We start from the raw sequence: 12,779 nt of genomic DNA on the forward strand, positions 1-12,779 counted from the left end.
CAGATAGCATGGAGAAAGAGGATAGAGAAAAGCCCCCCCCCCCCCCTTTTCATAAAACTAGAACTCATGGAACCCAATGAAGCAGGAATGGTGGAAGATTTAGGAGAGTGAAAATAGGGGTCTCCCCCCTCCTCTGCATCCAGCCAGTCCATGATGGCAACAGCAACAATAAGATAATTATGTCAATATTACACATTGTGCTCTGCTGCCAGGAGGACTCTGTTGGATCATGTCCTGTTTCAAAGGTGGAGGGAGGCTTTCCACCCTCTGGGCCCAGAGGTGGCTCCTGCCTTGGGGCAGCTGGTGGATTTGGAGGAAGTTGACCCTTAGCACTCTCGGTTTGGGACCTACCTGAACCTCCTTCCACATTATACTCATCCTTACATTGCTTTTAGATGCTCTGGTACGGCCCCTTCTTCCCTGTGCCCCCTTCCCTCCTCATGCAAGACGTGCAGGTAGGAACAGAGCCTTTCCTGGTTATGCCAGTAAAAACCCCTTTTATTTCTCCTGCCACAAAACATATCTATGCCCAATCTATCTATAAATCAAAAGAAAAGGTGAGGGTTTCTCAGCTCCACTTTGTGCAACTCTCCATTCCCAGATACAAACATTTCCAACTCCCTCCCCCAAACACCAAAACCAGTTCGCTCTCAGTCCATCCTCATTCAGAAGCAACACTCCAGACTCACACACTCCCCCTCCCTATCTAACAGTGCATTCAATATTATATTATGCATACTATTGTGAAATGTTACCTTCATTACTTTAAATACATGTCTAGACAACGTTACATACAAACAACAGAAGCTCACATACGCTGCATGCCTTTAAGATGGATTTCCTGGTGCTGATGTGAGAAAAACTGTCAACTCGGAGAGAAACAGGTTCTACACTATAAAAAGCATCCCACAATAACCAAAGCAGAATCTGATGGATTTTAATCATATATCTGGACTCACAACTGCTAGCTGTGAGCACCAATAAACAGATAAAGTTCAGCTTTTATTCTTCTTTTATTTTAATAATCTAAACAAATATAACTATAGGCTCCCCCCCCTCTACTGAGTCATAAGACTGACAGAAAGGGGTGGATGAAAATACTAGCAACCTCTCCCTTTTCACTCCGACCTTCATGAAATTCTAACACAATTGTAACTTCTTTACATATATGTCAAGTTGTTCTTTTATTAACAGCTTTGGTCAACACATCTGCTGAAATTTCCTTTCCTGACATATATGAAACTTTCACAATTCCATTTTTAATACACTCTCTGGGCCGGTGCAATTTAATTTGTGAATGCTTCGTTCTCTGTTTGCACCCTTCTGAATGTATTAACTCTATGCAGGCTTTGTTGTCCTGATAAACCTGAATTGGACAAGAAACTTTCACTCTCACATCCTGACATAGTTGTTGCAACGACTCTACACCCATGAGTGAAAAAGTTTAAGCATTAAGTTCAGCTTCACATGAACTCATGCTCACTGTTGCTTGTTTCCTGCAAGACCAATCAAACAAACCTTGATTGGATAAATAAAAAACACCTGATACACTTTTGCCATCCGTTGTATCACTGCCAAAACTGGCACCTGCATAGATTTCTAGTCCTCCAGACTTTTAACTAGTAAGTCTTAACCAGTAATGTACACTACCCTTCAAGTACCTAACAATGCGTTTTAATGGCTTGAAATCTTGCACTGTTGGATTATTAACACATCTGCTAAGTATATTCACAGCAATGGCAATATCTGGTCCGGTACACCTTGAGCTTGTAGTGTCAGAAAAAGCTTCAGCATTTGTATCATGCTGATAACCTGTTACCATGGGAGTGTCTACAGCGTTTCCATCAGTTAGATTCAACTTTCAATTAAATCATTGATTTTACGAGTTTGATGCAGCAAAATGTCACCTTTCTCGTTTCTTTCAACCTCTAGAGATAGTTACTTACATCTCCTAAATCTTTCATTTCAAAATGCTTTTGCAATTTTGAAAGAGTGTTTCTGTAGATGTTTACATCCTTCCGGAATAATAAAATATCATCAACATAACACACACAATACAGTTTCTGTTGATTACACTCTTTCACAAACACACAAGAATCTGCTTTTCCTTGTTGAAAACCTAATGAAAATAGTACATCAGTTAGTTTAGTGTGCCAGCAACGAGCAATTTGTTTTAGACCATATAAAGATTTTTTTAACTTGCATACCATTCCCTTTTTTATTTGTACGCCATCTGGTGGTAGTATATAAATATTCTCATCAAGAACACCATTAAAAACACAGTACAGTATTCACATCATGATGAGAAACAGTCATGCCTTCTTCAGCAGCAAGCTTCATCAACAGTCTGGTGCTTTCAAATTTGACTGTTGGTGAGTACGTCTCATGATAATCTTGGTCAGGAATCTGAGAAAACCACGTGACATGTTTTGAACCTTTTGTAACTAGTTGGTTCAAACACTGAGTTTAAGCTACTAGTAGTAACAACTTTTCCAGACTCTCTGGAAAAGACCCTGATGTTAGGAAATACTGAGGGCACAAGGAATAACAAAGAAGGCTCCCCCCCTCTCTCTCTACTGAGTCATAAGGCTTGTTGTTACCACTCTTACAGCTCTTACCCCTCAGAGTCTTTAGATGGTTTGTAAGACTTCCACTACAACTGAACCTCTATCCACTTCCCTAACACTTATATGGTTTCTCCCCTGTATGAGTTTGTTGATGTTTTGTAAGAAGTCCACTCTGACTGAAGCTCATTCCACACTCAATACATTGAAATGGTTTCTCTCCTGTGTGTGTTCGATGATGTGAATTCAGCTTCCCACTCTGACTGAAGCACTTTCCACATTCCATGCATTTAAATGGTTTCTCCCCCGTGTGACTCCGTTGATGTCTCCTAAGTTTTCCACCCTCAATGAAGCACTTTCCACACTCCATGCATTTAAATGGTTTCTCCCCCGTGTGAGTCCGTTCATGAATTCTAAGGTGTCCACTGTAACTGAAGCACTTTCCACATTCCATGCATTTAAATGGTTTCTCCCCCGTGTGAGTCCGTTGATGATTTTTAAGCAGTCTACTATGACTGAAGCTCTTTCCACACTCCATGCATTTAAATGGTTTCTCTCCTGTGTGACTCAGTTTATGAATTCTAAGTGTTCTACCCCAAGTGAAGCTCTTTCCACATTCCATACATTTAAATGGTTTCTCTCCTGTGTGCGTCCGTTGATGGTTTCTAAGGTCTCCATTCTGACTGAAGCTCTTTCCACACTCCATGCATTTAAATGGTTTCTCTCCTGTGTGAGTCCATTGATGAATTCTAAGGTTTCGACTAGTAGTGAAGCTCTTTCCACAGTCCATGCATTTAAATGGTTTCTTCCCTGTGTGAGTCCATTGATGAATTCTAAGGTTTCGACTAATAGTGAAGCTCTTTCCACAGTCCATGCATTTAAATGGTTTCTGCCCTGTGTGAGTCCATTGATGAATTCTAAGGTTTCGACTAGTAGTGAGGCTCTTTCCACAGTCCATACATTTAAATGGTTTCTCCCCTGTGTGACTCCGTTGATGAATTCTAAGCTGTTCACTGCGACTGAAGCTCTTTCCACACTCCATGCATTTAAATGGTTTCTCTCCTGTGTGAGTCTGATGATGCAAATTCAGGTCTCCACCACGACTGAAGCACTTTCCACATTCCATGCATTTAAATGGTTTCTCTCCTGTGTGAGTCTGTTGATGAATTCTAAGCTGTCCACTCTGACTGAAGCACTTTCCACATTCCATGCATTTAAATGGTTTAAGTCCTGTGTGAGTCCGTTGATGAATTCTAAGCTGTCCACTCTGACTGAAGCACTTTCCACATTCCATGCATTTAAATGGTTTAACTCCTGTGTGAGTCCGTTGATGAATTCTAAGTTGTCCACTGTGACTGAAGCTCTTTCCACACTCCATGCATTTAAATGGTTTCTCTCCTGTGTGAGTCTGATGATGCAAATTCAGGTCTTCACCACGACTGAAGCACTTTCCACATTCCATGCATTTAAATGGTTTCTCTCCTGTGTGAGTCCGTTGATGAATTCTAAGCTTTCCACTCTGACTGAAGCACTTTCCACATTCCACACATTTAAATGGTTTCTCTCCTGTGTGAGTCCGTTGATGAATTCTAAGCTGTCCAGTCTGACTGAAGCACTTTCCACAGTCCATGCATTTAAATGGTTTATCCCCTGTGTGAGTTTGATGATGGATTCTAAGTGTTCCACTGTCAATGAAGCTCTTTCCGCACTCCATGCATTTAAATGGTTTCTCCCCTGTGTGAATCCATTGATGTCTTCTTAGTTCATTACTATAAGTGAAGCTCTTTCCACACTGCATACAGTTAAATGGTTTCTCCCCTGTGTGAACCCGTTGATGGATTCTAAGGCTTCCACTCTGACTGAAGCACTTCCCACATTCCATGCATGTAAATTGTTTCTCACCTGTGTGAGTTGCTTTATGTCTTCTAAATGTTCTACTATCAGTGAAGCTCTTTCCACAGTCCATGCATTTAAATGGTTTCTCCCCTGTGTGAGTTTGATTATGTGAATTCAGGTCTCCACTCCGACTGAAGCTCTTCCCACATTCCATGCACTTAAATGGTTTCTCCCCTGTGTGAGTTTGATGATGGATTCTAAGTGTTCCACTGTCGATGAAGCTCTTTCCGCACTCCATGCATTTAAATGGTTTCTCCCCCGTGTGAATCCGTTGGTGTTTTTTTAGTGATCCACTGTAAGTGAAGCTCTTTCCACACTCCATACATTCAAATGGTTTTTCCCCTGTGTGAGTTTGATGGTGGATTCTAAGTGTTCTACTATCAATAAAGTTTTTTCCACATTCCATGCATTTAAATGGTTTCTCCCCTGTGTGAGACCATTTATGTCTTTTTAGTGCTGCACTATAAGTGAAGCTCTTTCCACATTCCATACAGTTAAATGGTTTCTCCCCCGTGTGAGTCCGTTGATGAATTCTAAGTTTTCCACTCTCACTGAAGCTCTTTCCACACTCCATGCATTTAAATGGTTTCTCTCCTGAGTGAGTCCATTGGTGCTTTCTAAGTGTTCTGCTATAACTGAAGCTCTTCCCACACTTCATACATATAAATGGTTTCTCTCCTGTGTGAACCTGTTGATGGATTTTAAGGCTTCCACTGTGTCTGAAACTCTTCCCACATTCTATGCATATAAATGGTTTCTCCCCTGTGTGAGTTTGTTGATGAATTCTAAGCTTTCCACTCTCAATGAAGCTCCTTCCACACTCCATGCATTCAAATGGTTTTTCCCCTGTGTGGGTTCGTTGATGGTTTCTAAGGTGTCCAATCTGCCTGAAGCTCCTTCCACACTCCATACATTTATATGGTTTCTCCCCTGTGTGAGTGTGTTTATGTATACGGAGGTTTGAACTCCAACCAAAGCTTTTTCCACACTCCATGCATTTAAATGGTTTCTCCCCAGTGTGAGTCCGTTGATGTTTTCTAAGTGTTCCACTGTCAGTGAAGCTCTTTCCACACTCCATACTTTTAAATTGTTTATCCTCTCTCTTTCCACACTCCACAAATTTCAATTACTTCTTTGTTATTCCCATTGGACATGGCCCACCAAAATTTTGACTGCCTTCTCCATTGTCTTCTTTCGACCGGGGCGGGGGGGGGGGGGAGGAAATCTAGGAAGAGAAGAAAGGAATATTACACACATCAATTAGCACCTGCTCTTATTTTAACATCTTGTATATTCTCTCCTCCATATGTTCCCAGTTTTTAGGAAATACAAATGAAAGAATGCCAAATAATGGTAATGTGTTTTAGAAGCTTTATCTTAGAATACGGTTGAACTGTGGGATTTGCTTTTTAAATAACGAGGTTTCTCACAGGAAAGGGAGCTGCTCTTTGTCCATGAACCTGCCCACTATTCATCAGGGTCCTAAATTCATAATTAAGTTCTTCATCCTCTGCACAATAATCCTCCATCCCTTGGGCCACATTTTATCCCCTTGGACCCCTAGATCTTAATTAATCACCCGCACAGTCCCTTTGGCCTCAAGAGGTGCATGTTGACCATGTTCGGAGACCCATATATAAGTCTAGTGAGAAGGCTTGGTGCTTGTGGTCGGCTGAAGGACTGCTCAGGTAGGAAAATCTATCAGCCTTGCATCTGGAGATGCAGAAGGAAAGCAGCTGGAGCCTGACTGCTGGGAAGGCCAGATTAATACATCCAACCCAATTACTATTTCCTATAATTATATGCCACCTGATCTTGCACCCGCCTCCTGACATTGGACTAGGGAATCTCCACTGTGTCTTTCTGAAAGGAGAAACTATTTATATAAAGATCGCTGTGAAGGTGGTTCCAGGACCCGGGCAGAATCTGGCAGCATCAGAGAGCCCCCACGCCACCTTCCTAAAGTTGGAAGCCGAGTCTATATATATCAAAATGTAGGCATTGCGTGCGCGGAGGTCATAGACTTTCTCTGTAACTGCTGAACTGTAATGTAACATATTTGGCCACAACAATCCATGCCCATTAGGAAGGGATCTGGCAAAAATCTTTTCCCAAAAAACCACACCTTTCACACCTAAACTAATGATTAAACACAAAAAAGTGGCGCCCAAATTACACATCACCACCAGAAGCTCTGAAGACTGCAGCAGCATCCAATAGAAAGCCAGATCACGCGCTGTTGCCTCCAAAGCCACACCGCCACCGCCACCTCAAACGCCTGCCTACCATTTTAGCTTCTGTCTCCTAAACCGCGCGGCCTCCCGCCGCCCACCTCCTGAGGTGAAATCTTGCACTCACCACCTCAAACGGCAACCCGCCATTTGCAGCCTCAGACGACTGCCCACCATTTTCGAATTCAATTCTCCGCCTCTAACGCTGCGCCGGAATCAGCGGCCTCCCACCACTGGTGCCTCACATTGCAGCCTCAAACACCTGCCCGCCATTTGTTTCCTCAACCCACGACACGGCAACGGAAGACAAAACCCAGAGGCCGACACAACCTCAAACACCGCAATAGACCTCTTCTAAAGCAACAATCCCACCTCCCCCACGACCCACACAGTAAAAAACTAGAACACCCCACACCTACCAGCTCCCAAAGCAGGCCATAGTCTACAGCCGCCATCCGCCCAACACACTTCCCGAGGCGGCCAAAACCCTGTGGCTCACCCTGCCCACAAATGTCCTTTAAAAACCCACAAAAAACACCTCCCTAACAGTGCCCACAACAGTCCTCCAAAAGAAATGAAAAACATCCCTCCCCAGCAGAACCCACTACACACAAAAAATATATAACCCCCCCCCCACATGACCCGGAAAAATCCTTTAAATAAACCCACCTACCAAGCAACGCCCACAACAGTCCTTGGGGGGGACGACCCCACCTCCCCCAAATGTCATTTGTAATTGTATTTTTTTTCTAATGTGGGAATGAGAGAGAGAGAATTCTTACTCGCAATTATATCCAAAGCAAGCTGGCTTGGTGGCGTTGCACGTCACACAAGAAACGGCTTCGTATCACTTTATTCCTGTAAAACAAAAACAGAAAAAGAGAAGACATCAAATATGGCAGCCAGGTTGGTGACTGGGAGCAGCTGCTGGGACCATATAACACCAGTTCTGAAAGACCAGGCAGAGGCCAACTCAGCCTTCCAGATGTTTTGGGACCACAATTCCCATCATCCCTAGCTAACAGGACCAGTGGTTAGGGAAGATGGGAACTGTAGTCCCAAAACATCTGGAGGGCCGAGTTTGCCCATGCCTGTGAAAGACCTACAATGGCTCCCAGTGCGTTTCTGGGCACGATTCAGGGTGTTGGTGCTGACCTTTAAAGCCCTAAATGGCCTCGGCCCAGTAGACCTGAAGGAACGTCTCCACCTCCATCACTCAGCCCAGACACTGAGATCCAGCTCCGAGGGCCTTCTGGTGGTTCCCTCCCTGTGGAATGTCCTTCCATCAGATGTCAAGGAGATAATTTTAGGGGACATCTGAAGGCAGCCCTGTATCGGGAAGTTTTGGTGGGGTAAAAATAAGATGATGTGGCATGGTCCCAGCAGCCCCTCCCCGTCACCAGCCTGGCAGCTGCATTCTGGATCAGTTGTAATAAAACGCTAGAACTGGCCATGCAGATGTCTTTGTCATCCTCCTTTGGTATTCCTGCGCCCGGCCACTCCTGCAAGCCTTCCTTTGGGCAGGTAGAACAGGACAGGAGCCTGACAGCAGGTGGTGCCAGAGCAACGACAAGCAGAGAGGGCTCCGTTTGGTTTCATCCCTGTTCTCCTCCTCCCCCTCCCTCCCTGCTGTTCTACAAAGGCAACACTGAGACAGGAGGAAGAAGATGGCAGGCAGGTGGCAACCCCTGGACCTTACCTTCCAAGTCCCGGACTGCAGAATCTGGGACCGGCAGCCGTGTGACACCGGAAGTTGCGTCAACGCAACTTCCAGTGTCGCTTTGCCCTTCTATGGGCACCAAAAATGGCCGCCGACAGCTTCAAAAGTCACGTGTACGCATGTCCGGAAGTGCATAGACGCAACTTCCGGTGTCGCTCCGCCCATCTATGGGCACCAAAAATGGCCGCCGCCAACACCGGAAGTTGTGTCTATGCACTTCCGGACATGCGTAGACGCAACTTTCGAAGCCAGCGGCGGCCATTTTGGGTGCCCATAGAAGGGCAAATCAGGGGGAAAAATGGCCGCCGGCAGGAGAAAATAATGGGGGTTTCCCGGGGAAAACGGGGTACTTGGCAGCTATGCCCTGGACAGCTATGCCTGGGAGGCAGGCAGGTGGCTGGCTGGCTGAGGCTGCTGGAGAGGCATCCTCCAGGGCCACTGACGGACCCGTTTCCTCTGCATCAGAGTTTAAAACACCAGAGCATCATTTGTGATGCAAAGTCCAAGCCCACATTTGGAAGGGTAGGGCGATTTTTTCCAGCTGAGGGGCCGCCTTCCTTTGCAGGCCATCACCCAGGGGCCACTGGCCTTCGGTGGGAGGGGCCAGCCAGAGGCAAAAGTGGATGGGGCCATGGATGTAGGCCAACCCACAGGCTCATGTCCCAACCCCACAAAAATCAGAGGATCTCAACACAAGCTCCTCTCTCTCCGTTCTGGCACACAAAAGGCATCCTCATGACCCCAAATACCCCACTTACCCCAATGGCGTTCACACTTCGCTCTACCTAAGGAAAGTGAGAGAGAAAGTGAGTCGGTTTTAGGCAGCATGGTTCCCTCCTGGCTCTCTGGCCACCTCTCAAGAGTAATTAACATTTGGGCCACGGCCGTGCAGTTGATTAACTAGACCAGGGGTGGCCAACTCCCAAGTGACTGCAATATATGATCTACCCCCTTTTTGGGGGGGTTTCAGGTCAAAGTTATTGAGCTTTCTTTAGGAACAAAAGCCCTGTTTTTGGGTTTCAGGTGAAAGAGTTGTTTAGCTCTTTGTTTAGGGAGGGGAAAGCCCCGTTTTGTGGGGGTGCAGGGGGAAAATGTTGAGCTTCTTTTTAGGCGAGCCAAAGTTGTTGAGCCAGTGATCTACCGGTAGATCATGATCTACCTGTTGGACATGCCTGAACTAGATGACCCGTGGGGTCCCTTTCCAACTCTACAATGCTATGATTCCCAGAAGTTATGCATCCCCTGTTGATCTCAATTTTTGCGCTTCTAATGATATTGTATCAATTTTTTTGTTATTGATAATTTCGAAAAGCAAGCAAGCCACCCCAAACCAAGGAAACACCAGAAAAGTAGAAACTCCAAAAAAAGACCCCTCCCCCCAAAACAAAGAAAATGCTGAAAAGCAAATTCACTAATAACACCCCCGACACAAATTTATTCCGCTAGCCAGTTCCACTCCCATGGGTGGAAGAGGGGTGGTGCCGGGGGGGGGGGCTAGGGGGTGAAACTAGGTTTTAAAAAGTAATTTTAAAAAAGAAAGTAAGTAATGGAAAGTGGATTAATCCGTTCCAGACGGGTCCGCGGAGTACTTAAACTGAAAGCACTCAAACCAAAGCGTCCTTAAATTGGGGTACGACTATAACTCAGTGGCGGAGCTTCATGCTCCGGCACCGGGGGCTGGCGCCCATTCTGGGGGTGGAGTGCGCCTCCCGGAGGGGCGGGGCGTGCGCAGCCGCCATGGCGCCCTTGGGATTGCGCTGCCCAGAGCGTACTGCCCCCCCACCCCCGCTTGCTCCGCCCCTGACTGTACTATGTTATAACAAATGATTAACTGTTGAATGTATTTTTTGTTTTATTGTGATTATTAGTTTGTTCTGTAATATAAAAAAACTCTAATAAAAATGTATCTTAAAAAAAGAAAAGATATACAGGTAGTGGGAATATTGCAATGGAATATGGGAATATTGGTGGAATGGAGAGAAGGAGTTGGGCACAGGTATCTCTGGGTAGGAACCCTTTAGATCAGGCACCCCCAAACTAGGCCCTCCAGCTGTTTTGGGACTACAACTCCCATCATCCCTAGCTAACAGGACCAGTGGTCAGGGATGATGGGAGTTGTAGTCCCAAAACAGCTGGAGGGCCGAGTTTGGGGATGCCTGCTTTAGATGCTTCTCCAGAGAAACGCAGGCATGTGGGTGAGACTGTCGTTGCCAAAGCCTCAAAGGGCGGAAATAATAAAGGGGGCTTCCTCCCTTTCCTCTTTCCCCCAATGGTTAGACTCTCTATAACAGCCCCCAGCGCCCCATGCAGGAGCTGACCTGGGACTTATGGCAGGGCAAGGACTGAGCTTCAAGGGAGGAGAGGGTGGGTGGATCAGGGATCTCTCCCTGGTCGACTCCAAGGAGATTCCTGGGCAGGAGGGAGAAGTCAAGGCAGGCAGCCCCCAAGTCTCTCTCTCTTTCTCCAAGATGGCTTTTATCCCTCCCCCAGGGATGCTTCCTTCCCTCCCTCCCTCAGCCCCCCAACTTCCTCTGCCCTCCACCCCCCCCAGTCTCCCCTTTGCCCAGAGGCAAAGTCCCCTGTCAGCTGACTCTTCTCCCTGGGGGCCAAATCTCCCCCAAGCGCAGACATCTCTCCATTCTGAGGGGCCTCGCCAGATGAGCAAGGAGGGGGCAGAGAGGGGGGGTCTCTATCCAGGCGTCTCTCGCCTCCTTTAACCCTTCCATGGACTCCCTCTCTGGATTCTCCACCCAAAGGGGAGCCAGGATCGCGGCGCCTCAGGAATTGGGGGCCTCTCATTTCATTCCCCCAAAAGCGCCCAAGGGGGGGGCAGGGCAGCTGAGCCTCTCTTGACTCTCAAGCGGATGGGGCGCTGCAAAGGAGACCTTGCAATGCAAACCCTGCCGGTGCTCCCTCTGCAGAACCCCCCCCCCCCCGGCTGCATTTCCCATAGGAAATGGTGGGAAGGCTGATCTCTGGTTTTTTTATGGGGGGGGCGGGGCTGTGCAATGCAAACCCTGCGAATGGAAGGTCCCCGATCTGCAGCCGGATTGCATGGATCGGGGCCTGTGCAGATATCGCCCAGGAAGGGAGTTGTTCTTGGGGGGTGTGTGTCTCTGCCCCCTTTCTTTCTCCACCTTCCCCGCCCTCCAGCATTACCTCTTTGTCCTCTCTGGCCCTCCGCTTCCCTCGTCCGCTATTCTATTCCGAATTCCTTTCCTGGGGGCTCTCCAAGGACGCGCCCCCTCGGAGGGAGGGGCTCCTCTCCCCTCCCCATCGGCTTGGAAATTTCCGAAGTGCTTCGGGTTCCTTTCCGAATGCGTCTGCCCATAGAGCTATGACCAAGAGCAGCCCTGTCGAAATGATGGTGGGAGAGGGGGGAGGTCCGAGCAGAGAGTTGTCCAGCTGTGCAAGCTTCACATACACCCCCCCCCCCCGAGTCTTTTCCAGGGAGGGGCGTCTCCTTCCCTGCCGGCAACTGAAAGCAGCTCCTTCTTCTGCATGCAAAGGAACTGAGCCGCCGCCAGGGATCTGCCTCCGCCCAGCGAAACGGGCAGAAGGCCAGTCTACTTTGGGGAGCCTAGTCTTCTCTCCCAAAAAGGAAGAGCTGTTTACTGCATGCTATACCTTGAAAGAAAATTTTATGAAAATGCTGTATCGCTGGTATTTAACTGTTAATAGGCAGAAACTGGAAGGGAGAATCAATCCCGACCAAACTGGAGTGGCAAGCGAAATTGCTGGAGTATGCCGAGATGGCACGAATGATGGGGAAACAGAGAGACCACAGAGAACAAACATTTAGGAGAGAATGGAACTTGTAGAGAAAATATCTCAGTGAGCACCGTAAAAATAAGAATTCATTGGCAGGTCTGCAGTGACTGCTGTAGAAATGTAGAAAATCATAGGAAAACAAAATAATGGAGATTGATATGGACTGATAAAGAAAAGTGTGACATGTTAAAAGCATTTAGGAACCATGTGGGCTGATGGGAAGACATTATAAAAGTTATTTATAATGAAAGAAGCTAATCATGTGGGAATATGTATTTATCTTTTTCTGAATATACGCTTTCTTTTGGAATTCAAGAAAGCATTTCAAGAAAGGAAGGAAGGAGGGAAGGAGGGAAGGAAGACAGCAAGAAAGGGGCCTGTCTGTCCTCAACTGCAAGGGAGTTCCATAATCCTTCATACCCTCCAACATCTGGGAGAACAAAAGGCTAAAGAGTGAACCCAGCACAAATCCTAAGTCAGCTGAGTGGTGCTTTCTTTGCCTCCTTCCAGCAACTCCTGCAGCCAAGCTTGTGCCAAGTGCATTGCTCTGCTTTCCTTTGGAGCACAGCAGTGAGGCTGAGAGGGAGGTCTTGTCAT

At 46.8% G+C, this 12,779-nt stretch overlaps 1 protein-coding gene and 1 long non-coding RNA gene across 2 annotated transcripts; both read right to left on the minus strand.

Annotated features, from left to right (window-relative positions):
- Window positions 1-1,018: 1,018 nt before the first annotated feature.
- On the minus strand, window positions 1,019-5,670 carry LOC132591199 (zinc finger protein 91-like). Its single transcript, XM_060268462.1, has one exon. The coding sequence runs from the start codon at window positions 5,536-5,538 to the stop codon at window positions 2,680-2,682; it is 2,859 nt and encodes a 952-aa protein (XP_060124445.1). The 5' UTR covers window positions 5,539-5,670; the 3' UTR covers window positions 1,019-2,679.
- A 1,696-nt stretch (window positions 5,671-7,366) lies between these two features.
- Window positions 7,367-11,717, minus strand: LOC132591254 (uncharacterized). The gene is made up of 3 exons (XR_009556871.1): window positions 11,571-11,717; window positions 9,170-9,196; window positions 7,367-7,549 (listed from the first exon to the last, which is right to left on the minus strand). It is a non-coding gene; the product is annotated as an uncharacterized LOC132591254 (long non-coding RNA).
- Between the last annotated feature and the right edge of the window lie 1,062 nt (window positions 11,718-12,779).

Source organism: Zootoca vivipara, chromosome 2 (genome assembly GCF_963506605.1).
Source record: "Zootoca vivipara chromosome 2, rZooViv1.1, whole genome shotgun sequence".
NCBI classification, from domain to species: domain Eukaryota; kingdom Metazoa; phylum Chordata; class Lepidosauria; order Squamata; family Lacertidae; genus Zootoca; species Zootoca vivipara.

Coding starts and splice junctions, on each gene's coding strand:
- LOC132591199 (XM_060268462.1), bottom strand. CDS start 5,538: ATGGAGTGTGGAAAGAGCTTCACTGACAGTGGAACACTTAGAAAACAT.